This window comes from Canis aureus, chromosome X (assembly GCF_053574225.1).
Source record: "Canis aureus isolate CA01 chromosome X, VMU_Caureus_v.1.0, whole genome shotgun sequence".
Lineage (NCBI taxonomy): Eukaryota > Metazoa > Chordata > Mammalia > Carnivora > Canidae > Canis > Canis aureus.
In genome coordinates this window covers 86,257,458-86,283,397 of record NC_135649.1, presented here as the reverse complement: position 1 = coordinate 86,283,397, position 25,940 = coordinate 86,257,458, and the positions used below count along the sequence as shown (strand labels likewise).

Genomic DNA, 25,940 nt, shown 5'->3' with positions numbered 1-25,940 from the left:
CAGTAATTTGGGACCCAGTAAAAGATTACCAAACAGATCTGGGATTCCGTCAGACTTCACCCCCACATACAATTTACTATCCAGTCCTGTGGGTTCTACCACCATAGCAGATCACAAATTTCTTTTTCAGGGCACCTGGGTTGCTCAGTGTCAGCCTTTGGCTTGGGTCATGATCCCAGGGTCCTGTAGACTGACAAGTCTACATCAAGCTCCCTGCCTGGGGAGCCTGCTTCTCACTCTCCTCTTGCAGCTCTCCCTACTGTACTTGCTCTCTTTCTCTCTCTCTCAATAAATAAAACCTTTAAAAACAACAACAAATCTCTTTCTCTACCCCCTTTACCGCTCACTAATTCCAAGCCACCATCAACTCCCACCGGGGTTATAACAACAGCTTGGTAGCTTGGTCTGGCTGCTTCTACTCGGACCTGGCTGCAGACACATCTCTCCACCAAAATGAGCTTTCTAAACCATAGACCAGATCAATAACTTCTTTGCTTAGAACTCTCCAATGGCTTCCCAATCCACTTAGAACACAAGGTGAACCCTAATGCAATCTGGCCACTGCTGCCTTCTCTGATCTCATCTGAAAACTCTCTGTTTGTGACATTCCAGGTGTACTTGCCTTCTTCCTGTTCTCTGAGCAAGCCAAGATTGTTCCCAGAAATGCAAAGCATTTGCACCCTCTAGTTCCTTTGTCTGGAAAGCCTCAATGCAAGTGCTGCTTCTTCAGAAAGGCGTTCTGAAGTTCCTCTTGGCTAACCGAGTCCCCCTGCCTAAATCTGCATTTGCCCTGGATGATGGCAATTGAAATTTATAGAACAATTTCTATAAAATTACACCTTGCTACCAATATGTCTTATATCATGCCTACCTGTTACCCTAGGGCCCTAGCCACTTTCCCTGCCCAACTAATAATGATTATGTCAGACTCAACACACCTAAACATTTACCTATTTCACAGGCTATCTGGAAAGGATATTCCTGAATCAAATGATATTCAGGAAAGATCAAAAGCTGTAGATGGAAGAGTACAGAGCTTAGAAATGTATACAATTTTTCTGAGGAAAGGGGCACCTGGGTGGCTCAGTCAATTAAGGGTCTGACTCTTGGTTTCAGCTCAGGTCATGATCTTGTGGTCATGAGATTGAGCCTCTTGCCAGGCTCTGCACTCAGTGTGGCATCTGCTTCAAATTCTCTCCTCCCTCTCCCTCTCTGCCCCCCCTTCAGCTTGCGCTCACACATGCTCTCTCTCTTTCCCCCCTCCTCTCTCAAATAAATAAAATCTTAAACATTTTTTTTTCCTGAGGAAAAATGTTTCAAAGATTTGATCTTTGCAAAGACCCAGAGTCAGGCTGCAGGAAGAGCTGAGCTAATGTGGTATAATACTCCAAGTTTTTCTTTTCAGTTCTGTCTTGGAGGATCTCAATGGATATGGAAATCCCAACAAAAGGAGCAAGGGAGAAAAGAACAAAGAATCTTTCAATTAAAAAGGGATAAAACTAGCCAGTGCTTCTTGGAAGAATTATCTGCTCTTAGGAAGGGGACAGAGTTGCAGTTACTTATGATGGATTGATCACAAATATATTTCTCTCCCTGTCCCACCAAAAGCTCACCAAAACAAAAATAAAGGAATAAAAATAGGTAATAACCCACAATGACAATTGTGGACAAAAGACAACAGTGGACAAGAATCTCACAATCTTTTGCACAATGGAAAGCAGACTAAAGACTGGTAACGGACTTGGCAGAACTGAGGAAGGGGAGCTGAACTCTAAATGTCTGAAGACAGGGGCCACCTTAAGAGATTAGCCAATGTAGATGGCAAAACTCCCAAGATGCTCAGCAAATGCAGACTCTAGGTGCCAAAAGAGGCAAGGACATGGTGTGGCAATGAAAGCAAGGGCTGTTTCAAAGCCTGAATAAGGCAAGGGCAGCTGGAGGCCCAAGTATCTTCCACTACATGGTCCTCTTCCAAAGAAATTCAACTAAAAGAGCTTCAGTCTGGGGGAGCTGAAGCATAATGAAGGGCAGAGGAGAGCATTACACACTCAACTTGAGCCCATCAGCCTCCTTACTTCCCCTCTCCCATTTCTAGAACACCAATAGCCATGCTTCAGTGACCCTCTTTTCCCCCATTCCACCCCCCTCCTATTCTAGCAGGAAAAGATAATATTCTTCTCTTGATCCTCTCAGTGGTCCCAGAAAGATCTCCAGCTTCCAGCTTCTGGAGATCACCTAATGAAAATGAGGTGCTAGGACATAGACTTGGGCAGCGAAACCCACCAATCAACAAGATCTACCTCCCCAAGAGCTCTCAACATTAAAGACAGAAGCCAAAACAGCAACAGAAAAAAAAAAAGGAATCAGAAAGACAAAGACAACTCAGGTTGCAGAGGGAAAGAGGAGAGATGAGGATATAGTATATCCATGAAAAAAGAACAGAAGACTGCAGAAAAAGGAACATTCAAACTAAAATGTACTCTTGGAATAAAGAAAAGCATCTGATAATAGTAAGTAGATGCAGTGGAAGAAGCCGATTATCATGTTGAAAAAATTCCTTAGTGTGTCTATCATTATGACAAAGAGAAAATTGGGGAAAGAAGAGATCCAAATCTGGGACATCCAAAATCTTAATGACAGGAGTTCTCACGAGAGAAAAATGCAAACGGAAAGGAGAAAATTATTACAAATTAATGGAAAGTTTCCTGGAACCACTGGACAGAGTATCCAGATCAAAAGGGCCTATAAAGTGTTAAACACAATGAAACCATATACAGCGACCCACACGAGGCCCCATCATGAACTTCCAAAACACTAGGAATAAAGCAAAGATCCTCAGAGTATCCAGAAAGAACAATAATGGGAATTGATATTATGTTAAACTCTCAAGCATCATAACAGGAAGTTAGTTACCTAAAGGAACTGGAACAAAACAGGAAGTTAGGTACCGAAAAATGAGAAACAGAAACCTTAGTATATGTGTGCTATTTACATGTCTATGGAGACATCTAGAAGGGCTGAGAGAGGCTGCTTCTCATGAATGGGTCTGGGAGGTGCAGAAGGGTGCAGCTGGAAACTGTTATTGTTGGAATAAGCTTTTTAGGATTATTTGAGTATTTTTTACTATAAGCAGGTATCAGTTTGATATAAACACAAATTTACAGAGCATAAATAGCAGATGAGAGACTTTGAAACATGCTTTCTAAGGCGGTGCACTCCTACAAGTCAGACTTGGAAAGGAAGATGTGCCACTAGTTTGGAGCACACTGGTGAGGAGTTAGTCTCCAGTCTTCCTCCTTGCTCCAAAGTTCTGTACACAGCTTCCTCTCCCAGACCACTGATGCCCTCCTCTGCTATATAACACATACCAAATCTACTATAAATTATTGTTAGACAAGGTTGTGAGAGAGAGAAAGAGAGACGATACAAAGGAGAACTCTAGTTCTAAAGATAGTTCAAGTTGGAGGCAGAGGAACAAAGGGAGGCTGTTCAGAGATGCAGAAGGGCTTGACTTTCAGGGGACTGGGAATGTGTAGGTCAATACCTGCATATACCCCTGGATACTGTCTCCCAAGTCACCCATCATGGCATCCTCCTTGCCTCGTGATCATGACTATGGGTCATCATCCATCAAATCCTACCCATCCTTTCAAAATATTTTGGAAAAGCCTATGAATCGTATAGAAAGTGTATATCCTGACTTAGGGGGCACGCTGTGCTCCTAATAAAAAATGTTAGCCTCCTGATTCTCTACTTTGCTCCTCTCCAAATGACATTTGGCTCTTGCTAAGACTCTGATCCATGGTCAAAGGATGAAGCTTTGCCACCCTGAAGGAAATTCTCTCAAAACAGCTGTGAAGGCAATTCCAAAGAAGAACTTTCTATGGCAACATCGTAGAAATAAGTGCCCAGTCTTCCAAGGTGACTGTCCTAAAGGGCAACACTAATTCTGGCTTTTAAAATGTTTCTCTGCTTGTTAAAAAGTCAGCCTCCTTACTTTCAAGTCCTAGCTCATAGTGCTAAAGTGTTTCCCTAAAGCCTCCATAAATTCCTATTTCCCTTTGATACTTGGGCAAGCCACCATTTCCTTCCCTTTGCAAATTAAGGGACATGTTTGTAGAGGAACTGGGAGGGAAGGCAATTTCTCTGGTTCCTCTTTAGATAATCATGACCCCTGAGCTTTTCAATGCCTTGCTAGGTGGGAGTTCTTCGAAATGAGTCTAATGTGTCATTTGACGGGTGCTTTTGCTCCCCCTCCCAAAAATGATAAATGGCTCTACAACTGCAGAAGCCATCTATCTCCTTGCTACAGGGAATAAAGCTGATCTGCTTTATTTCCACCATCTGTGGAGGTAAAAGGTGCAGCGGCAGCTGTATTTTGTTGAAAAGTAACATGGCTTCCCCTGTGCTGCGAGGGCCATCTTGTCACATACAGGAATGGGCGGGCTGCATGCCTGGGGCGGGAAAGGAGGAAAGGCAATAAAGACACTTTTTTTGGGGGGGTGAGGGGGTAGAGAGAGAGAGAAAGAGAGAGGAGTGGAGGGGCAGGGAGGGAGAGAGAGAATCTTAAGCAGGCTCTATGCCCAGCACAGAGCCCAACTTGGGGCTCAATCTTAAGATCCTAAGATCACAAGCTGAGCTGAAATCAAGAGCCGGGCGTTTAACCAACTGAGCCACCCAGGCGCCCCTGTGAAGAGACATTTTGGACTCACTCGGTCATGTTTGGTTTCAGTTCATTACCCAACAAATCCAGGGGCGCACACCTGAACACCTGGTGAGATTCTTAAAGACCATACAGTTGAGAAAAAAGGAGAGCTCTGGACCCCTGCATCAGTTGGTCATAAAACCTCAGAGCAGGCAAGGTGGCATGGCACAAGTTATCAGTGAGTAGCTCTGGTTATCTCTAGACAGCCAGGCCTTGAAATTCTAATTTCATTCCAGCACACACCTTCCTGGTTGAGGCAGGTCACAGCAACCAAGTAAGGATCATATACAAAAGTCAATGCTCTGTTGGTCCACATGGGTTTGGAATCTTTTTCTAGAGTTCTTAAAAACTACAAATCACCTTAGGTTTGAAAACACAGGAAGCATGTAGGAGGTGGGGCTCTCTCCAAAACTTCCAGTGCACCAAACCCTGCAACAGTAGCAGCCACATGGCCTGACCCTTGTCCTTCTGCCTCACTGCCAGGTATTGTTGGGTGAAATCACGGGAGTCCAAACCATGCCTCTGGGAAGGGGGCAGGGGGCGAGGCTGGGGAGAGTATAACGAGATGATTTTAAAGCCCTGTTAACTTTTTCCATTTTAACTGATATTTCTGGATGAGGCACCCGCTCTCTTGGGAGGCCAGTTCTAAGGCATTCCATGGAGCCCAAAGCCAGCTGTAAAAGGCCAGCTTGGGGCAGAGCTGCTGGGGAAAGAGCTGTGCCTGAATCTCCAGTTATTCCATGTGTCGATTCATAAGGCCACAATTAGGGAAGGAGGCTACCCCTACTCCCCAGCCCCACACAGAACACAGAATAGAATGACCACAGAATACTCTCCACTTCCTGATCGTTTGAGAACCAGTCTTTCTTGCTTATTAATACTGAGGAAACATTAAAAAATCCAAATGAGGGCTCAGAGGGGTTGAGTCCATTTACAAGGATCACATGGGTGGAAGCAGTGCAGTTGGCAGAGCTCGGAGGCAGGTCTGGTGGATGTCAAGCACGTGTCCCCCCATCCTTCCCCACACACAGTGTATTAGCACAGGACAAGTCTCTGGGGCCGCAAAGATGAATGAGACATAGCCCTGATGCTTAGGAGCTCAGATAGAAACAAAGGTTTAGGGTATCTTAGGGAACTGTTGTTCTAATTCTGTTAGAGACTCATCTTGGTCTGCAGCATGCTCTTTCACAGTGACAAAGCCTCTTTATGCCTCAGTGTCTGTGCTCAGAAAATGAGGAATCATACCTACCCTCAACTAGAATGTACCTTTTAAAGTGCTCAAGGATTTACAAAATATTCTCGGGCCCCTGGCACTATGTCAATACAGAGTGTCAGTCCCATTATTAATGTGTTACCCATTACTACTACAACTTAGGACATTTAAGTCTGCTGCTCTATGTATTAGTGAAATGAATTTGATTGCTAACTAAGGTGAGTTCATACCAGCTACCACAGCACCAACTGGTGGGGGCTCAGGTAACCGGATGTGAAATGATTTTGAAGTCTGGTCCCAGCTCGAGGGGCTAATAAGGAAAAGACCTAACTGAAATCACAAGAGACAAATGGAAATGCAGTACAGGGAACTCTTCATACCAAAACACAGGCTAGGAAAAACACATGAGTAACAATCACTGCATGAAAGAAATCGGCCCAATCTTTAGCCATGTTGTTTTCCATCTCCAGATCTGAATTCACCCAGCAGGGCTATACAGTTGCTCAACAGCTGCCCAGCTGCATCCCGCGGCAGGTAAAACTGCCCTTGGGCAGAACGTGCACTGAACCAAAACAGCAAACTCCAGGCCTGCCTCCCACAGGAGATGGTAGACGTCAGAGAGGCTCTGGCTTAGCGTGCCACAGGAGGGCTGTGCAGAAAAGAGTCTGGTCAAGGCTCTGGAAAGCCCTGTGGAGTCTTTGGGGAACAATAAGAATGCAGAATATAAATGTAAGCTGCAGGCTGATGGGTCCATTAGGAATTAGGGCCGTCTTTGAAAGGAATCTGCGGAGATGATGCAAAACACCAAGCATGTGACCCAAATCGTGGCAGGGCATATTGGAGGGAGAGGGGACTGGGAATGTGAGACTTTCTACTGACTAGTCTAAAGTTTCCCCTGAGTGAGGGGCAGGGTCACTGCACAATTAGAGGCAGAGTTAGACTGAACGTAGTCTGCTTCACAATTCAGAGGGATGACCTCCACAAAGCTGAGCTGAGCTTGGAGGCGGATGTGTGCTGAGCCTGAGACGTCTTCGAAGCAAGCTGCGCAACAGTCATCCTCTGCCTTTCATGTTAAATCATAAAGGCAAAGACAAAACAGTCCGCTGAGAAAAGGAGAGGATGATGACTTGATGGCCTCAGTGCTAGAGAAGAAACATCGAGGTCCTCCAGAGGCCAGGCTCCCACATCACTGGACTCTCCAGGACAATTCATCCCCGGGGCCATAAGAGATAATCTAATAAATATCCATAGCTTCCTGACTGGAAGACAGCTTAATGTGTGAAACGCCTTCAGATCCAACTGTCTGAAAACAAGGCTTCCTCTATGTCGAAGGACACAAGTTTCTTCCAGTTCATTTCTAAGTCAGAGTGTGTGGTCTGTGGTCCCTGACTTTAACTTCTCTCCTCAACCCCACTCACCACCTAGCACTAGGTGCTGCTCTGAGTACTCTATATATGTTATTTCGAGTCACCCTCAGAACTGCCAGGAAGTGGGTATTATGTCATTTCAGAAGTAAGGAATCTGGGATCCCTGGGTGGCGCAGCAGTTTGGCGCCTGCCTTTGGCCCAGGGCGTGATCCTGGAGACCCGGGATCGAATCCCACGTCGGGCTCCCGGTGCATGGAGCCTGCTTCTCCCTCTGCTGGTGTCTCTGCCTCTCTCTCTCTCTCTCTCTCTCTGTGTGACTATCATAAATAAATAAAAATTAAAAAAAAAAAAGAAGTAAGGAATCTGAGGTTTAGGCAGCTCAAAAATTCTGCACAAGCGCCACCTGGGTGGCTCAGTCAGTTGAGCATCCGACTCTTGGTTTCACCTCAGGTCATGATCTCAGTGTCCTGGGATTAAGGCTTGCATTGGGCTCTGTGCTCAGCGGGGAGTCTGCCTGAGATTTTTTTCTCCCTTTCCCTCTGCCCCTCCTGCTTGTGTGCTGTCTCTCTCTCAAATAAATAAATAAAGCTTTAAAAAAAAAGTCTTGCACAAGATCACACAGCTAGCAGGTGGATGGATTCACAGAATACGAGAGACAAGGCAGGGGTGGAACTACCAAGATTTGACAACTGACTGGTTGTTTATAGATGATAAATCAAATAGGCTGAAAGCAGGTCTGCATCTGAATAGATCAAATATCAAGTCACAAATCTTTATTACAAGGTAAGAGACAAAAAGAGAAACACAGAGTTGTGAGAATCATTTAGAGGAGATAATCACTGCCAGCCAAGGGAATCTAAGAGGGTTTCATGGATGGGGTACTAACTGAAACGGGTCCTGGAGGAAGAGCAAGCTTTCAGTAGGTGAAGAAAACTGGAGGCTATTTTCTACTGGAGAAATAGCAAGAGAAAAGGCAAAAAAAAAGTGGGAAGCAGGAGGTATATATGTGAAATGTTAAAGAGCTCATGTGGAGGGGCGACTGGCTGGCTCAGTGGGTTAAGTATCCACTCTTGAGTTCCTTTTTTTATTTTATTTTATTTATTTATTCATAGAGATGCAGGGAGCCCAACATGGGACTCGATCCCGGGTCTCCAGGATCACACCCCAGGCTGCAGGCAGCATTAAACCGCTGTGCCACCGGGGCTGCCCCACTCTTGAGTTCCACTCAGGTTATGATCCCAGGGTCATGAGATCGAGCCCTGTGCTGGGCATAGAGCTGAAGATTCTCTCTCTCCCTCTGCCCCTCCCCCTGCTCATGCTTGCTAAATAAATAAATAAGTAAATAAATAGCTAGCTAGCCCATGTGGCTTTGGGAATGTGCTAACTAAAGAAAGTGGACTCTTAGGCCTGCCTATTCCATCTCAAGTCTGACCTACTTATCCCTCACACCGATGCTAGCAAATAAAAGCAAATTGAGCTGATAGTCCAGAAAATATCCCAGGTCAATCCAATGCACACATCCAATTGGACTGGCTCTCCTCAGTTCCCTTCTGATACTTCAGACCCCAGTTGTCCTGCATGGGATTTAGTTTTATCCGTTCCTTTTGTCTCAGATGAGGACTCTCCACTCTAGCCCCTGCTTAAGACCAACGCTCTAACAGCCCAAAGCCCCCCGATGGAGAAGGGGGAGAAGGAGTTCAAAGCTAATGACTGTGGTCTTCCCTTAAAGCATTACAGAAAGTTTGTGAGCAGAAGAGCAGCACTATGACATTTTTGTTCTTAGAAGGTATTAAGCTGCTGTATATAAAGATGGATTTAAACATTAAGAAACTGGTAGGAGAAAGACCAACACAGAAGGTCCGTAATAGTCAAGAAGAAATATGGGTCAGAACAAGAGTGAAGATAGTGGGAATGGAGAGGGAAGAGTGGATGCAAGGAGTAGGAAGGAGGTAGAACTGTCAGGACATTCTTATCTACTGGATATTTGTAGGCAGTAATTCAAAATGGTTAGAAGCAGGGGATGTGCATTTGAAAGGTTCAGGGATTAAGTTACAGCTCTTCCTTTAGACTATGTGACTTTGGGCAAAAATATCTCATCTCTCTAAACCTCAGCATCATCACGTAGAGAGGATCATAGTTGTGACTCCCAAAGTCATTCTCACAAAACAGTGAGGTAATGTCTTCAGAGCAATGATGACATTGCCTAGAACACAGTTCAAAATGTCAGAGTTATGAAGATAAGTGAGTCAGAGTCAGGACTGGGATAATGCCACAGGAAACATAAAAGATGACCAGAATCTGCATAGCTAGGAGGGTGGTACCAGAAGTCAAAAGTAAACAATCAGCAGGAGAGCCAGGTATTTTAGAAAGTGGTTCTCTGTGCTTTCCTTTTGCAAATTCATAATCTTCACACTTTACATCTGGTGCTCTAGTAGGATAGAGTCCTGTGCTAATAACACTAGGCCCTCTTCCTGCATGTTTTTAACCAGCATGAATGACAGCTTTGAAAAACCTGCCCTGAATTTTAGATCTAATACCCTCATAACCAATGAAATCAGATGTTTCCATTTTGTCTCAGAAATCTGTGTGTATGTGTGTGTATCTTAATGTTAAAAAGATAAAATTTCAGTTCATAACAGGCCAGTATTCAAAATCATAACTAACATTTCTTTTTGTGACACTCACATGGACGTGTGTCATCAATAATATAGTGGAAACAGTCAAGGGTAAACCAAGGGTAATTAGAGGTGAATGTATAACCAGGAATAGTCCCCCAAACAAAAATATGCAGGACAAACTCCATGAAGGGTGGAACTCTCACTTACCCGGACAGTATGGATCCCAGAAGATCATCAGACAAAGGTAACCTGAAGGACTTGCACAGCCTTCTGATGTCTTTGCTGGGTAATACTTTTTTTCTGCATTAAAACAAAGTAAACAGGTCTTTATGTACTTTGTGTTTCTCAAGTAACAATTACATGCTATAGGAAAGAAAATACAGATGCGTCCTCAAAATCTGCACATGGAAACGAGTATAAAAATTGGTATTGGAATTCACAATAAGGAAAAACAGTCATATTGCATTTCACCAACTTTTTCCATTTCAGAAGTCATCAGATTCTGTCCTTCCAAAGGCCTTTCCATCAAGATTCAGACTCTTGGTTGGTGATAGTACAGCATATTAAGGCTGCAGCCATGAGTGTTGCTCTAAGTAATTGATCTGCATTCTTGACCACTAGTCAAAACTTTCTGATATTTGAAAACACCTCTTCATTTGACAGGCATCTAGACCCTCCAACGCAAGTATTGTATGACCTGAGGGTGTTTTTCTAGTCTTTTCCTTGGACCCAAATCTGTAACCTGGAAGCCTCAGCTGGTGCTTTCACATCCACCTCAATTTTGTCAGATGACTTCTCCAGAGCAGCTCAACAGTGATTTTCCCCAGGCTGCCAGGGGCACAGAAATGCTTGTCCAATGTTTTCATTCAGCCAATGCTCTTCTAGGCACCAGGCAAAATCAGAACCAATAGGAAGGAAAGGGAGCTGCTGTATTCACAGTGAGTTTATAAGACAATGAGAGAATGTGAATGTCTAGAATTGAAGCTGGTCAGATCTGGAAAAACCTCAGAGCCATCTGATCAAGCAGCTCCATCATTCCCAGGAGGTGGTGGCCAGGGTCACACAAAACTCAGGCCATACAACCTCCAGAGGCTCAGGAAAGCTTATGGGAAAATACCATCTCTACAAGAACTCAACAACAGTGTATTATGGATTAGGAAAATAAATCATGCTCATCATTAAGATAAACTCTGGGACCTCCAAAGATACTTAGTTTATGCAGCCAGCCACTTGGGTATGAACTTCAGGTCTGGGAATGATGGGTTAAATCATGGGGCAAAGAAATGGCAGTGGTACGTGGTAACAAAATCAGAGGCTAGAGTTAGGACTAAGATTTTCTAATTCCCGGTGAGTATTTTCCCCAACAATATCAGGTCTATGGGTAAGATGAACACCAAAACACTAAGATGGGGCTCCAGTTTATAAAAATGACTTAGTAAAGATCAATAGAAACATGGCAAATGTACTAGAAATTAATTATGCTGAACTTTGTTATTTTCAAGAAGAAATAATTTCAAAGAAATTTTATAGGAAGTTCACTTGTAAATTCTCTGTTCTCTGTATTAGAAAAGACACATTTGGGGATCCCTGGGTGGCTCAGCAGTTTAGCACCTGCCTTCGGCCCAGGGCGTGATCCTGGAGACCCAAGATCGAGTCCCGTGTTAGGCTCCCTGCATGGAGCCTGCATCTCCCTCTGCCTGTGTCTCTGCCTCTCTGCCTCTCTCTCTCTCTATCATGAATAAATAAATAAAATCTTTTAAAAAAAGACACATTTATAAATCCCAGCTATCACTAGAATAATGTAAGAAGAAGACATCTCAGAATTAAACCTTCTAACATCTGGACTTACTATGTTTCCATTGAAAGCCTCTAGAAACCAAAAAAAAAGGAAATGCAAAGGGGTATCTTATCTTTTTTTGAAGACACAAGGGACTTTCCCATTCCATCAAAAAACAAAGCTCATCATCACTACAAAATATTGGTACCCAGATACTTTCCAAAAATGATTTAAAGTTCTTTTGCTATGTAATGGAGTATGATGGAACATCTCAGTGTTCTTTTAGCCCTTTTGGATAAGATATAAATTCCTTTGTTACATGGGTCCACAGAAACTTAAATGATCTACTAACATCGATAAAACTTACTTTTCTCGATCTTGGTATACACAAGTAGAAATGAGACTTTCAAAATTCTCAAAAGTGTTTTTCTTGAGCTGTTCATGGGCCTGTGCCATTAGGACACTCATATCAGGACATGGGTCCTTGGGTACCCTGTAGTGACGTGCAAGAGTTATAAGTTCATGGTCTATGAGTTTCCCAACAGTTAGACTCATAATTATGTCTCTGTAAAGAAAATGAGAAAACACACATGAAATTCCATCTAAGGATATTGTACTCTCTATTAAAAATATCCAAATTCCATATTATAAAACTTTTTATCAACTGCGCAGGGGACAGGGGACTATTTTTCTTTCATCAGCGACTTCATGTATGAGCAGCAGGAAAGCACCAGGGCTAGAATGGAAAACCATTAAGCACTACAGTTTCTAAATAAAGTGGCATCTTGCCCAGAGTCAAATCTCTACCAGATAATAGCCTGTGACCAGAAAGCAAATCTTTCAAAGTCCCTGAATGGCCAAAAAACCTGTCACAGAATACATGATATTATTCAATGCCTATTAATCTTACTTTACACAAAATAGTAACAGACTTGGGGTTCTGGTTTTCCAGGGCATACAATTTTATAAATCAGCACATTAGAAAGGTCTTCTTGAGTTGGAGAAAGCAATTAGAAACATTTCTGCAGTAGAAACTAAGTCCAACACACCCTGCCAGTGAGAAAGAAGGGAGAGAGAAGAGTAAAAAGTGAAGAGCATGGCAGAGTTACAGTTGTCTGAGTCTCTCGAAGGCAAATGGCATTAAAATTATGGGGCAGAGCTAAAAAACAAAGGACAGCAACAACATATTAACAATTAAACTCAAAGCCTAACAAACTGGCGGGATTGTTTTCAATATATTCTCTGTATCAAAGCTATAAACCATTCAGCACGGGTAAAGAAAGTAGTACATCAAAATAGTTAAAATGCCAAATGTTACAGTGGTTACATGAATGAGCTTTTGCCATCTAGAAAATCTACTTACTGAGAATAATTCAGTTCCCAAGAATCCCAAATAAGTGATGGAAGACAAGACTTTATTTGCTCTTCGGCTATAGACCGTTTTTTTAGAATAATGGCTTTTTGTTCTTTGATGTATTTCTAGTTGTTATCACAATCATTGAAGATCTCTGGGCTCTCCTAGTCAAGAATTTCCTTAGATAAGAGTGTTGGAAAGCCCACAGCCATGATGTTGACCTATCAAAGGAAACTGCATTTCACCTCTATCCACTTCTCAGAGTTTCTGGGTTTTCTGTTTGGTTTTGCTATCTATCTATTTATTTATTTTTAAGATTTTATTTATTTATTTATTCATGAAACACACATACAGAGAGAGAGAGAGGCACAGAGACACAGGCAGAGGGAGAAGCAAGCTCCATGCAGGGAGCCCAACATGGGACTCGACCCCAGGTCTCCAGGATCAGGCCCCGGGCCGAAGGTGGCACTAAACCACTGAGCCACCGGGCTGCCCTATTTATTTTTTTAATGGGAAATGAACACCAACTTCAACCAAGAGGACCCTACAATTGCAGCAGGTCGGTTTGGGTCAGACAATTAGCTGGGGGCTCACTGTGTGGAAAACGCTGTAATATCACTTTGGCATTTGAGCTTTTCAGAGTCTATAACCTATTACAGCCATCCCAGCATACACAATGAGCTCTTGATGCCACAGACTGGGAGGGGCGCTTGAACGAATCAAATACTGATAATAACCCTTGCCATTCATGGAGTCTTAGCGAGGTGCCAGGTCCTGTGCACCAGGGACTTCTGGCATGGATCATCTCAACTGCCCTAGAGGACAGGGACCTTTTTTTTAAGATTTTATTTATTTATTTGGCAGAGAGTAAGAGAGTGGCAGAGGTAGAGGCAGAAGCCTCTGATGTGGGACTCGATCCCAGAACCCTGGGAACATGACCTGAACCAAAGGCAGATGCTTCACCGACTGAGCCACTCAGGAACTCTGATAGGGACTATTATCCCCATTTTACAGATGACAACACTGAGACACTGAATCTGCCCAACATCATGAAAGCCAGAATGAGAACCCCTGCAGTCTGGCCCCAAAGCCCATGCCCTTGCATAGTCTTCTGTCCCTCTTCTGTTGGGACACAGAAGACAGAATTACTGAATGGAATGGAGCTCAGTCAGGGAAAGTTTCCTAAAAGCTATAGGTTTTGGAGTTGATTGTTTATAGATCTCTACTCCCGTTACCATCCATGACCTCTGCTTTGAAGGCTACCATTGATCAGCATAAATAATAGAAAATAATTTCAGAAACCTGAGTCACCAACCATCTCTGACAGAGGGCTAAGTGACCACAGAGGAACCACTCTAAGGAAAGCCCCCTGCTCATTTAGGACACCAGTCATTACAATGTGTGTAAAATGGAATACTATGCAACCACAAAAAGTGTGTAAATCAGTATTTCCCAAAGATGCCCATGCTATATCGATAAGTATACGATCCTAGTGAAACTGAAGATACTGGTACCTACAGATTCATGGACGAAAACAGGTGATGGGGATTAAGGAGTGCTTTTTGTCCTGATGAGTACCAGGTGATGTATGGAAGTGGCTAATCGTTCTACTATACACCTGAAACTAATATAACACTTTGCTAAGTAACTGGAATTTACATAAAAAATTTAAAACAATAAAAGGACAACGGATACGTGCCAAAACATCTACAATCTTATCCCTGATCTCTGAGATTTATATACACAGACGCATATATAGAGAATTTCTGCTTTTTCTCAACTTCTGTAATAAACAAATACTACTTTCATCATCATAAAGAAAAACCATTTGAAAACTTTTTTTCTTTTGAGGGTAGAAACAGTGTGAAGAACAGTGGCACACTCCCAAGGACAAGGGAAAAGAACGTGTGTGGCAGTAACTAGAAACTCTCCACGCACTTTTAACTAAACTTATTCTAGCACCACCAGGTCATAAAAGTTTATTTTCCTTTTCATTGGGTAAACTGAAATTGTCCTGGCCTCACTGCAGTTAGAATTTCTGTTGGATTTCTGCATGCTTGGGTTTTAAACGGCTCAGTATCCCACCGCTTCCAACGTCTTTCAGTGAGGCTTTCAAACAAGCTGCCCCAGACTTAAAACTGTCTCCAGTCACATGAGACACCAGGCGCCCCCGGAGCAGAGGCTGGTGTGGCCAGTGTGCCCACTGCGCCTACACAAGGCAGGTCCCAGGACTGGGGATCCCAACCAGGAAGTGCCAGACTTGTCAAGCAGACCTCAAGTGGCTGCCACTACTTTGCCCTCCGTTTGCCATGTATCCCTTCTATGTAATTCACCCCACCCAAACTTGAATGGGCTTCACAAAGAATGAGGATCTTTTCACCCCGCCTTTTCTGTACTGGGGTAATAAAACACCCAGAACACACAGTGTACCATCGGTGGCATTTAGCACATTCACAACATTAGGCATCTATCTACTCCAAAACATTTTCGTCACCTCGAAGAAGCCAGTCACTCTGCTTTCTCCCTTCCTCCTTGCCCTCTCCCCACATGGCAACCACTAATCTGTTTTCCATCTCTGCAGATTTGCCAGTTCTGGACATTTCATATAAATGGAATTGTACAGCATTCCATTTCTGTGTCTGGCTTTTCCACTGGGCATAACGTTTTCATGTTCACATCCATGCTGTAACGTGTATTAATACTTCATTCCTTTTGGGGGGCTGAATAATATTCCACTGGATGAATGTACCACATTTTGTTTATCCATTAATGCAATGATGGACGTTTGGGTTGTTTCTTCTACCTTTGGGCTCTTGTAAATTGTGTGCCACTGTGAACATTCATGTACAAGTTTTAGTTGGAATGCCTGTTTTCAATTTTGAGGGTTTATCTACCCAGGAGTAAAACTGCTGAGTCACTTAGGAATTCTATATTTAATCTACTGAGGACCCATCCAACTGTTTTTTTTGCATGTTGTTTTTGCTAGCAGCAGCCACGAAAACAATGATCCAGCTTTTACCACATATAGCCCTTCCTCACTTAAACCTTCAGAGTGAACCTGAAATACCACCTGAGAGCAAAATCTGATCTTGGGGCTTCCTGCACCTTCATTTAAGAGAAATGAAAATTCATTTTAAAGGGGGGCTTTGATTGCATTGATCTGGTGTTCTGTGATTACTAGTGCTAATCGCTAACACTCAAAATGGCAATATCTTTGTCTTTACTCAACATTGTACTCTGTTCCTGGCAATAATATTTTACACGGATCATCGCGGTATTATTTAGCTAATCTTATAAAGGATGCTGCCATGATTTTCTCTCCGTTTTTGTAATTAAAGTCATAAGAGTCAAAAACTAATGCCAAACTGCTCTAGGGCACTGAAGTAACCATGCAGAATTTTGAAACATGAAATGCTAAGCTGTTTTACAAGACATAATTCCATTAAAGTCACCCACTCAAGTAATAATGAATAAAAACTTCACTTTAAAGCTTGGAATCTCAGTGTATTGTCTTACACACTGAATTGCTATAGTCTAAGCAATAACTTTCCTACCAACTACAAAAATTAGCTTTAACATAAACAAGGGCTCAAGAATCCAAGCTTTAGGGTCACCTGGGTGGCTCAGCGGTTGAGCGTCTGCCTTCGGCTCAGGTCATGATCCCCAAGTCCCAGGATCGGGTCCGCATGGGCTCCCCGCAGGCAGCCTGCTTCTCCCTCTGCCTGTGTCTCTGCCTCTCTGTGTGTTTCTCATGAATAAATAAATAAAATCTTTAAAAAAAAATCCAAGCTTTGGGCTCTGAGGCTTACAAGAAAATCTGGCTGCGCTTAAATTAAGCCAAGCAGAAATTTTGATGACAATTTACTAATCAGAAGCCAGGTCTATCTGCTCACATCCTACACTCCCCCAGGTCTTCTCTTGTGGGCCTAAGCTGCCCACGCAGGGCAGGAAATCCTCCCTCACCAGCACTGACATCCCAGCCTGCCATACTACTGGACCAGCGTGCTTCCAGTGGGCAGGACAGAGACAGCTGGTAGAATACGTGTCAGAGGAAGGAGAGACAGAAAGACACATCAAAATAGGATCAGGACAAACATCTGAACAAATGGATTTTGCTACCTGCCTAAACCATAGTTCAAAACCATATATGTTCTCAGTGGTGAACAAAGTCATATATAGCCATTTCGTCTGGACACTGCCCAGACCCTCAGTACTCTGGGGAGGACATTTATAGACTTATGGTATAAATGGTGTCCCCTGGAGTTGTGTGACATGGTGGCCTTGCCAGAGAAGCCAAAGGACTCCAGAGAAAAGAGAAACACGAGGTCAATCTCAGACTAAGAGAATCATCTACTCTGGCCTGGGTCGGAAACCTCTTTGCAATCGGGAGGTGGTGGGTGTGGTTTAGTGGGCAAAGTATGAGCTTTTGAATTACACAGACCTAGATTAAAATTCCAGCCCCACTAATTCACTAACAAATAGGAACTTTGGTAAATTACTTCTCCAAAGCTCTGTTCCTCACCTGTGAAAATGGACAAGACCATTTGCTTTGCTGGTCATGCCAGGCCTCTGTTCAAAACCCTCTGAGGGCTTGCCCTCTTTCCCGAAGTAGAACCCAAAAGTCTCATGATGTGGTGTCTGATGGGATGTCCCCTTTTCTACCTCTTGGGCCTCATCCCCTCTTTCCCTCTGTACCTGCCATATTGCACTCCTTGCTTTTCCTCCAATAAGCCTGATACATTCCAGCTCTAGGATCTCTGCACTTGCTGCTCCCTCTACCTAGAATGTTCTTCCCCAAAGACAGTTACACAGTTTCGTCCTTCACCTCCTATAGGACATCTTCGCATCTGTTTGGGTGTCATCTTCTCCGTGAGGCCTTCTCTGACCATTCTTTTTAAAAATGTGACCCCCTCCCTCCATGAGTCTGGCACTCCCTAACCACTCCTCTGCTTTCTTTTCCTCAGTGGCACTCATCACACGCTAATCTGGTGTATCATTTACTTTCTTATTCTATCATCTTTATCCCTCAATTAGAATGTAAGCTTCACAGAGGACAGGGCTATTTTGTTCACTGCTGAATCCCCAACACTTTGAATAGCCCCTGGAACACAGTAAGTGCTCTATAAGTAAATAGTTGGCTGAATAAATGAAAACTAAGGGTTAAGTTAGCAAGGTGTAAAAAATATTTAGCTTAGTGCCTGGCACAATGAATGCCCAATGAATAATAATGACTTGTATTACTCTCCTCATCCCACAATGGAGATAGTTTCAAGTTGTATTAAGCTGAAAGAGTTACTTCTCTTAAGCAAGTTCATCTTGGAAAAAATGTGAAAGGTTTCTGATAACTAAAATCAGAGAATTTATCCCCAGAATGTAAAAGGAGCATGGTACACTTGTTTTAATTAAGTCATATTCAGGATTAAGTCTGAAGTGATAAAGTAAATAAGCTCCAGGTATGCCTTTCTTTATATAATGTATGCAATGCATTTGAGAAGCTGCACAAATGCTTAACTCTTAGCAATCAAATTAGGTGCCCCTTTTCATTCTCTGTTACATATAGAGATGCTCTATCCTCCTTACGGTCATTTTTTTTTAAGATTTTATTTATTTATTGGACAGAGAGAGAGAATGAATGAGCGTGTGTACAAGTAGGAAAGGACGAGGGAGAATCAGGCTCTCTGCTGAGTAGGGAGCCCAATTCGGGACTCAATCCCAGGACCCTGAGATCATGACCTGAGCTGAAGGCAGATGCTTAACCGACTGAGCCACCAAGGTGCCCCTTTTTGGTCATTTTTAAAGGGCAATGGCACCTAACACCTTAGCTTTAAATTCCTCTGATGCCTGTCAAGTTCTTAATGACAGGCAAGCATACTGGACTCTGAAATAAGTCCTCTGAAAACTAAAGAATCTTTTGACAGTATCATAATTACTGCCAAATTCATCTGCATTGTAAATTGATTTTGTGATATGTTTTCTCCAGGAGAAGAAAGTCTGCATTGAAAATCACTGACCCTGTTCTCTTATTCCAAACGTAAGCAGACTTCTAGTTTTCTCTCTATGGCTGTTCTAATCTTCATTTCACATCAAATGCTATGGCTTTTCCTGTTTTGACATGTAGTGGAATGCACATGGTAATTTTGATTTATTTAGTTTGAAATCCAGTATATCTTGGTGCACTCGACTCTGGGGCTGTGTAAGTGTAGCCAACCAAAAAATGAGAGATTCTCATGTAGTTAAGAGTAATTCCTGTGTATTATGAACAATATTCCTCAAAGAGGTGCAATTTTAGAAACCCTTTAAAGCCACTCTTCTGTAATTCTTCTACAGTTTGGTACAGTACCATTTAATTGACATTTAAAGAGGCCTGGACAACAGTGTTTTTTGGTTTTTTGGTTTTTAAATTATGTCAAGATTTTTTTGGTAGCAGCAAATGAAAAGTGTGGATGATGGCGCTTAACTTGCAATGTGGGCAGAAAGGAATGAATATTCATTTCATTTATAAGCAGAGCTATTCATTTTCTAGCACCTTCCTTTTGGCTAACAACCATCCTGTGTTCAAGGATTATTTGTCTCCAAGCCAACCTCATTTGTTTGGTTTTCTTAACTCTTTCTCACTGGTTGCCGGATGTTTTAGAGGCCATCTTGGCCCCTGTGACAATGGGAGTGGGGGATGGACCTTACATGGAAGGCCACCCCATATAGGTCCACAGGTCTTTCTTGATCAAACAATGGCCTCAATGAGACTAGGTCTGTGCCTTCCAGGTGTTTAGAATTTATTAATTCAAGGCTTACTAATATCAAAACATATCAAATAAAACATAATCAGTCCTAATTCTTCCTGAACACACACTCTAAAATACAGAATTTATTGGCTTTACTCCATTATAAAAGGAACACATGTCTAAACAGAGAGAATTCGGTTAATAATAAAAGTGAGGGAAAACCATATCTGGGGGCATCACAATGCCAGATTTCAGGTTGTACTACAAAGCTGTGGTCATCAAGACAGTGTGGTACTGGCACAAAAACAGACACATAGATCAGTGGAACAGAATAGAGAATCCAGAAGTGGACCCTGAACTTTATGGGCAACTAATATTCGATAAAGGAGGAAAGACTATCCATTGGAAGAAAGACAGTCTCTTCAATAAATGGTGCTGGGAAAATTGGACATCCACATGCAGAAGAATGAAACTAGACCACTCTCTTTCACCATACACAAAGATAAACTCAAAATGGATGAAAGATCTAAATGTGAGACAAGATTCCATCAAAATCCTAGAGAAGAACACAGGCAACACCCTTTTTGAACTCGGCCATAGTAACTTCTTGCAAGATACATCCACGAAGGCAAAAGAAACAAAAGCAAAAATGAACTATTGGGACTTCATCAAGATAAGAAGCTTTTGCACAGCAAAGGATACAGTCAACAAAACTCAAAGACAACCTACAGAATGGGAGAAGATATTTGCAAATGACATATCAGATAAAGGGCTAGTTTCCAAGATCTATAAAGAACTTATTAAACTCAACACCAAAGAAACAAACAATCCAATCATGAAATGGGCAAAAGACATGAACAGAAATCTCACAGAAGAAGACATAGACATGGCCAACATGCACATGAGAAAATGCTCTGCATCACTTGCCATCAGGGAAATACAAATCAAAACCACAATGAGATACCACCTCACACCAGTGAGAATGGGAAAAATTAACAAGGCAGGAAACAACAAATGTTGGAGAGGATGTGGAGAAAAGGGAACCCTCTTACACTGTTGGTGGGAATGTGAACTGGTGCAGCCACTGTGGAAAACTGTGTGGAGGTTCCTCAAACAGTTAAAAATATACCTGCCCTACGACCCAGCAATTGCACTGTTGGGGATTTACCCCAAAGATACAAATGCAATGAAACGCTGGGACACCTGCACCCCGATGTTTCTAGCAGCAATGGCCACGATAGCCAAACTGTGGAAGGAGCCTCGGTGTCCAACGAAAGATGAATGGATAAAGAAGATGTGGTTTATGTATACAATGGAATATTACTCAGCTATTAGAAATGACAAATACCCACCATTTGCTTCAACGTGGATGGAACTGGAGGGTATTATGCTGAGTGAAGTAAGTCAGTCGGAGAAGGACAAACATTATATGTTCTCATTCATTTGGGGAATATAAATAATAGTGAAAGGGAAAATAAGGGAAGGGAGAAGAAATGTGTGGGAAATATCAGAAAGGGAGACAGAACATAAAGACTGCTAACTCTGGGAAACGAACTAGGGGTGGTAGAAGGGGAGGAGGGCGGGGGGTGGGAGTGAATGGGTGACGGGCACTGGGTGTTATTCTGTATGTTAGTAAATTGAACACCAATAAAAAAAAAAAATAAATAAAAATAAAAAAAATAAAAAAAAAAAAAAAAAAAAAAGTGAGGAAAAAAGCCATATACATTCCCACTGCCCAAATATAACCAAGTAATTAAACATTTTGGTATATACTTCTTTGAAGTCTCTTTTCTATCCACAGATATTTAATTGCCTGTTCTTCTTAATAGCTGTGAACATATATTATGGCCTGCTTTTTTCATTTAACTAATACATTTCATATTATCACATACTCTTCTGAAAGGAAAATGCTAAACCATCCTATTATTAGATACTTTGTGGGCTTTTCTCAAATTTTACATAAGTAATGTCATGATGAACATCTTCATGTGCAAACATTTGTCTGTATTTGAAATTATTTCCTTTGGTCACAGAGGAAGGAACAGACTGGCTAACTTGTGGTATAGGGTGGGGAATAGGAAAGGGAAAGAAAGAAGCAGTCATCTTTTTTTTTTTTGGCTTGTTTATTCACAAAATAATTTTGAAAAACTATGTACCCTCCTCACAGGCTTTTGAGGTAACATCTAAATTTTTTTTCCTGTTTAAAAATGTAAATATTTGGAATGCCTGGGTGGCTCAGTGGTTGAGCATCTGCCTTAGGCTCAGGTCCCAGTGTCCTGGGATCGAGTCTCACATCAGGCTCCCTGCTCAGTGAGGAGCCTGCTTCTCCCTCTGCCTGTGTCTCCGCCTCTCTGTGAATAAATAAAATCTTTAAAATATATATAGAAACATTGGAGTACAATAAATTTCCTTTGGATAGTGTCCCAGAAGTATGATCAGGTGGCCAAAAAAATCTTGATACACGGTGTTAAGTTGCTTTGACCCTCCCACCAGCAATGAGAGTTGAGTGTCCACAGGAACAGATGCCATTTTTAAAAGCATCCCCTAACTCCAAAGGTAAAAATGATGTCTCATTTTAATCAATAATGATTTGACTACTAATAAGCTTGACCATCTCTTATTGGCTAAGAAATTGTGCATCTTCTACTGTGTTCTTCTGAATATGTCCTTACCTATGCATTCATTCATTCACTTGACAAATGCTAATTGAGTACTTAATCCATGTCAGGCAATGGCAACTGATAAGAGAATAAGAGAGGAATGGACTAGATTTGATCCCTAGCCCTCAATGACTGCACCCTAGAGTTTGTCACAGACCAGAAAAAAATATCAAGTCAACAAAGTAAAAAAAGGGGGGGGGGGAACGGGGCTGCAATAAAGATAGGTCTAGAAGCTTAGAGAAAGTACCCCTCATCAAGTCTGGCATGGATATACATGTAGGGGGAAATCCAGGAAGGCTTCCTAACAGAGGTGGTAATAGAGCAGACCCTGAAGATGAAAGACAATCTGCCAGTCAGAAGTAGGGCAAGGAGGGGAAAGAGAGTGGAGGAATAGGAGAAAGAACCATATCCTTAAAAGATTCAAGAACAAGAGGATGATACATCTGAGGAGCTATATGAAGTATCAATAACAGGAGCTCACATTTACCAAGGGCTTAGTGCTAGTGTTCAGACAGTTCTACTGAATTGGGCTGTCAGACTGCATAAGGTGGTTAACTATACATTCCTGTTTATACATAAAGGTGTTCATTAATCCAGGTGCTTCATAAGCAGGAACTCATCTCTCCCACAGCACCCCTTTAAGCAGGAACATTGATTATCCCCATTTTTTTTTGAAAATTATTTATTTGAGAAAGAGAGCAAGCGTGCATAGGAGCATAAGGGGTGGGGGCACAGGGAGAAGCCGACTCCCTGCTGAGCAGGGAGTCCAACATGGTGCTCGATCCCAGGACTCTGAGATCACGACCTGAGCCAAAGGCAGATGCTTAACTGACCGAGCCACCCAGGCACCCCTGATTATCCCCATTTTACAGATGAGGAACTAAGGCCCAGAGAGCTTCAGCAAATTGCCTAAGGGTATACAGCTGGTAAGTGGTAAAGCCAAGATCTGAACCCAGATGGTCAGGATTCTGAGGATAACTAAAACAGGGAAGTGAAAGAACTAACAGAGCTAACGGGGGGGGGGGGGGGGCAATCAAGGCACATTGTTATGGCATCTGGGTTTTCTTCTGCAGGTGAAAGGAATCTCCTAAGCGCTGAGCAAGAGAGCAGCATGAACAGAGAGTTGGATGTCAGACCACTCAGCAATATGAAGGCAGGCATACCAGGGAGGGCTGCTGGAGCGGAGGGAATGGGGCAAGGGGATGGAGCCAAGGATGGGCTCCAGGGCTCTTGTTGAGAAAAGACCATCATGGAAGCTAGCTCTGGACATCGGGGGGCAAGAGGGGATACCTTTTCTACTGAGATGAGAAAGGAAGAGTGCCAAGTTGTGGATCCAGGGATATGGGGGAGGTTTGTATCTCAGGAGGGACCTCTACATCCTCTGTTAACCTGGACATGTTTTGTACTATGAGAGGGAGGCTAACGGTGATGTTAAGAGCTTAAGGGTGAGTGAGTGAGTCTGAAACATCTGTTGGAGGGAATGACAAAAGGCATACCTAAGTCTTGACCCAACCTTCACTGCTTCTTCATCCTTAACTGCTCACTGACCCATCAATTGTCCAGTTTATCATCTGTGTCTTCGCTTTCATGGTCCCTACGGGTTGTTTCCCTGAAGCTTTACAGATATGATCAGGTCTCTCTGAACTTAAAAATTGAACCTTTGACTTTCTACCTAGCTAAATGGCATCCATTAGCCTAGCAGAACACCCCACACCAGCCCTGTTACAGCAAGCAGCCACAGCACTGGTGTTTGACAGTGGTCTGATTCTCCTTGGATAAAGTAACCCTCCTGGAGTTCCTGGACAGCTAAGGGGGAGAGAAGCGGTCTCTGGGGGAATACACTGCTCATTCCTCAAGAGGAATTCCTGGTAATATGGCTCATGAGACCTCAAGAAATTGAAGGGGAAAGTAAAAGATAAGTGTGATCATATGCCAACCTTGAGCAGGTAGAACAGGTTACAGTGGTTCCAAGGGTGATCAGTGAGTGTACACTGATGGTCAAGGCATCTCCTAGGACTTACTTGCCCTATCAGCTTGCTTTTTAGCTTCAGTTTGCCATGTATCATTAATATTAACTTCTGTTGCTACTTGTCTTTTTTTTTTTTTAAAGATTTGATTTATTTATTTGACAGAGAGAGGGGGAGAGCACAAGCAGGGAGCCCAATGTGGGGCTCGACCCCAGGACCCTGGGATCCTGATCTAAGCCAACGGCAGATGCTTAACCAATTGAGCCACCCAAGGCCTGCTACTTGTCTTTTGCAATAAAGACCATACTAACTCTGCTCTTCAGTTCTGTAAATTTTTTTCTTAAAAAATGCTTGTCTGTATCTTTTTCTTAATAATAGATTTTAATATAAAATGAATGCATCATGGTACAAATGAAAAAAGTATAACAAGTTTTATAATGAATCTCCTCACTACCCCAATCTCTGGTCCCACTCCCCAGAATTCCTTCCCGCTCCCCCAGCTTTACTGAGAGCTAATCGACAAATTATATATATTTAAGGCATACAACATGATGATTTAATACACACACATTGTGAAATGATGATTAGCTTCCCCCCCATTCTATCTTGGTGAAGTTGAAATTGCCCAAAAATATTTTAAACTTAGATCTACCTAATTTTCAAAGATAAGGATGAAATATAAGATTTTACTCTCAAGATGGAATGTGAAGAATTCAGCCCTTCGTTTCTCCACTCTCTCTTGCTGAGACTTGGCTATTTTGTCTGTGGCATAAATCATGCCATCATCCTTTTAGATTTTTGTAACAATATCATTCACCTCTTGAAGTAAAGTTTTACCTTGGAGGTGAGATGTATAATCGTGTGTGTGTACGTGAAACTTTGAGTTGTGAATTTTGATTTTGTCATGTTCCCCAGTAATGTCTTAAAGTATGACTTTGAATAATTTACTGAAGAAACTGTTTAGTTTTCTTGAAGGTTTAAAAACATTTCTATTGTCCCCACATACAGTTCAATTGTGCCCAATTTATTTATTCTCAAAGCACTGAAGATTTATTCCATTGCCTATTCATTCTGTTACCTGAAGCCGTATCTTTTTGGTTTTTAAGTCACTGGTTCTGCTGCTGGTGGTGGTGTTTTTAAGCTTTATGTTTTGCTTCGATGTTCTTTATGAGATTCTTTCCTTATATATGACCTTTACATTTTTACCAGGGGGTATCTAGTAATCTGTACTCATGTATTTTGTTTTAAACAGAGTGAATTCTCTTAATTTCCAGACTTTTTTTTTTTTTTTTTTTTTAGCTTAGAAAAGGTTTTTCTTAAAGAATTATCTCTGGTTATTGCTTTAATTCCATTTAGTTCCCCTTCTCCCTTCAAACCTGCTTTTCTTTTTTATCTTCTTAATCCCTCTCTTACTTTCCAACTGTTTGGGAGTATTTCTAAAGATAGTTCTCTGATTTTACTAGGGAGTTTTCTGCAATGTCCAGTCTCCTATGACTGTCTCCTGATTAATTTTTAGTTCAGAAAAAAAATGTGTTTTGTACGATTTAATACAACTCT

At 42.2% G+C, this 25,940-nt stretch overlaps 1 protein-coding gene across 2 annotated transcripts in view; it reads right to left on the bottom strand.

The window, feature by feature from the left end:
* EFHC2 (EF-hand domain containing 2) overlaps positions 1 to 25,940 on the bottom strand; it is a 197,225-nt gene that overhangs the window by 20,717 nt on the left and 150,568 nt on the right. For both annotated transcript variants that reach the window (XM_077890289.1, XM_077890290.1), the window contains 2 exons: positions 12,048 to 12,245; positions 10,111 to 10,203 (listed from right to left, as the gene is read on the bottom strand). In XM_077890289.1, the coding sequence (XP_077746415.1) occupies positions 10,111 to 10,203; positions 12,048 to 12,245 (291 nt within the window). The remainder of the gene's footprint in view (positions 1 to 10,110; positions 10,204 to 12,047; positions 12,246 to 25,940) is intronic.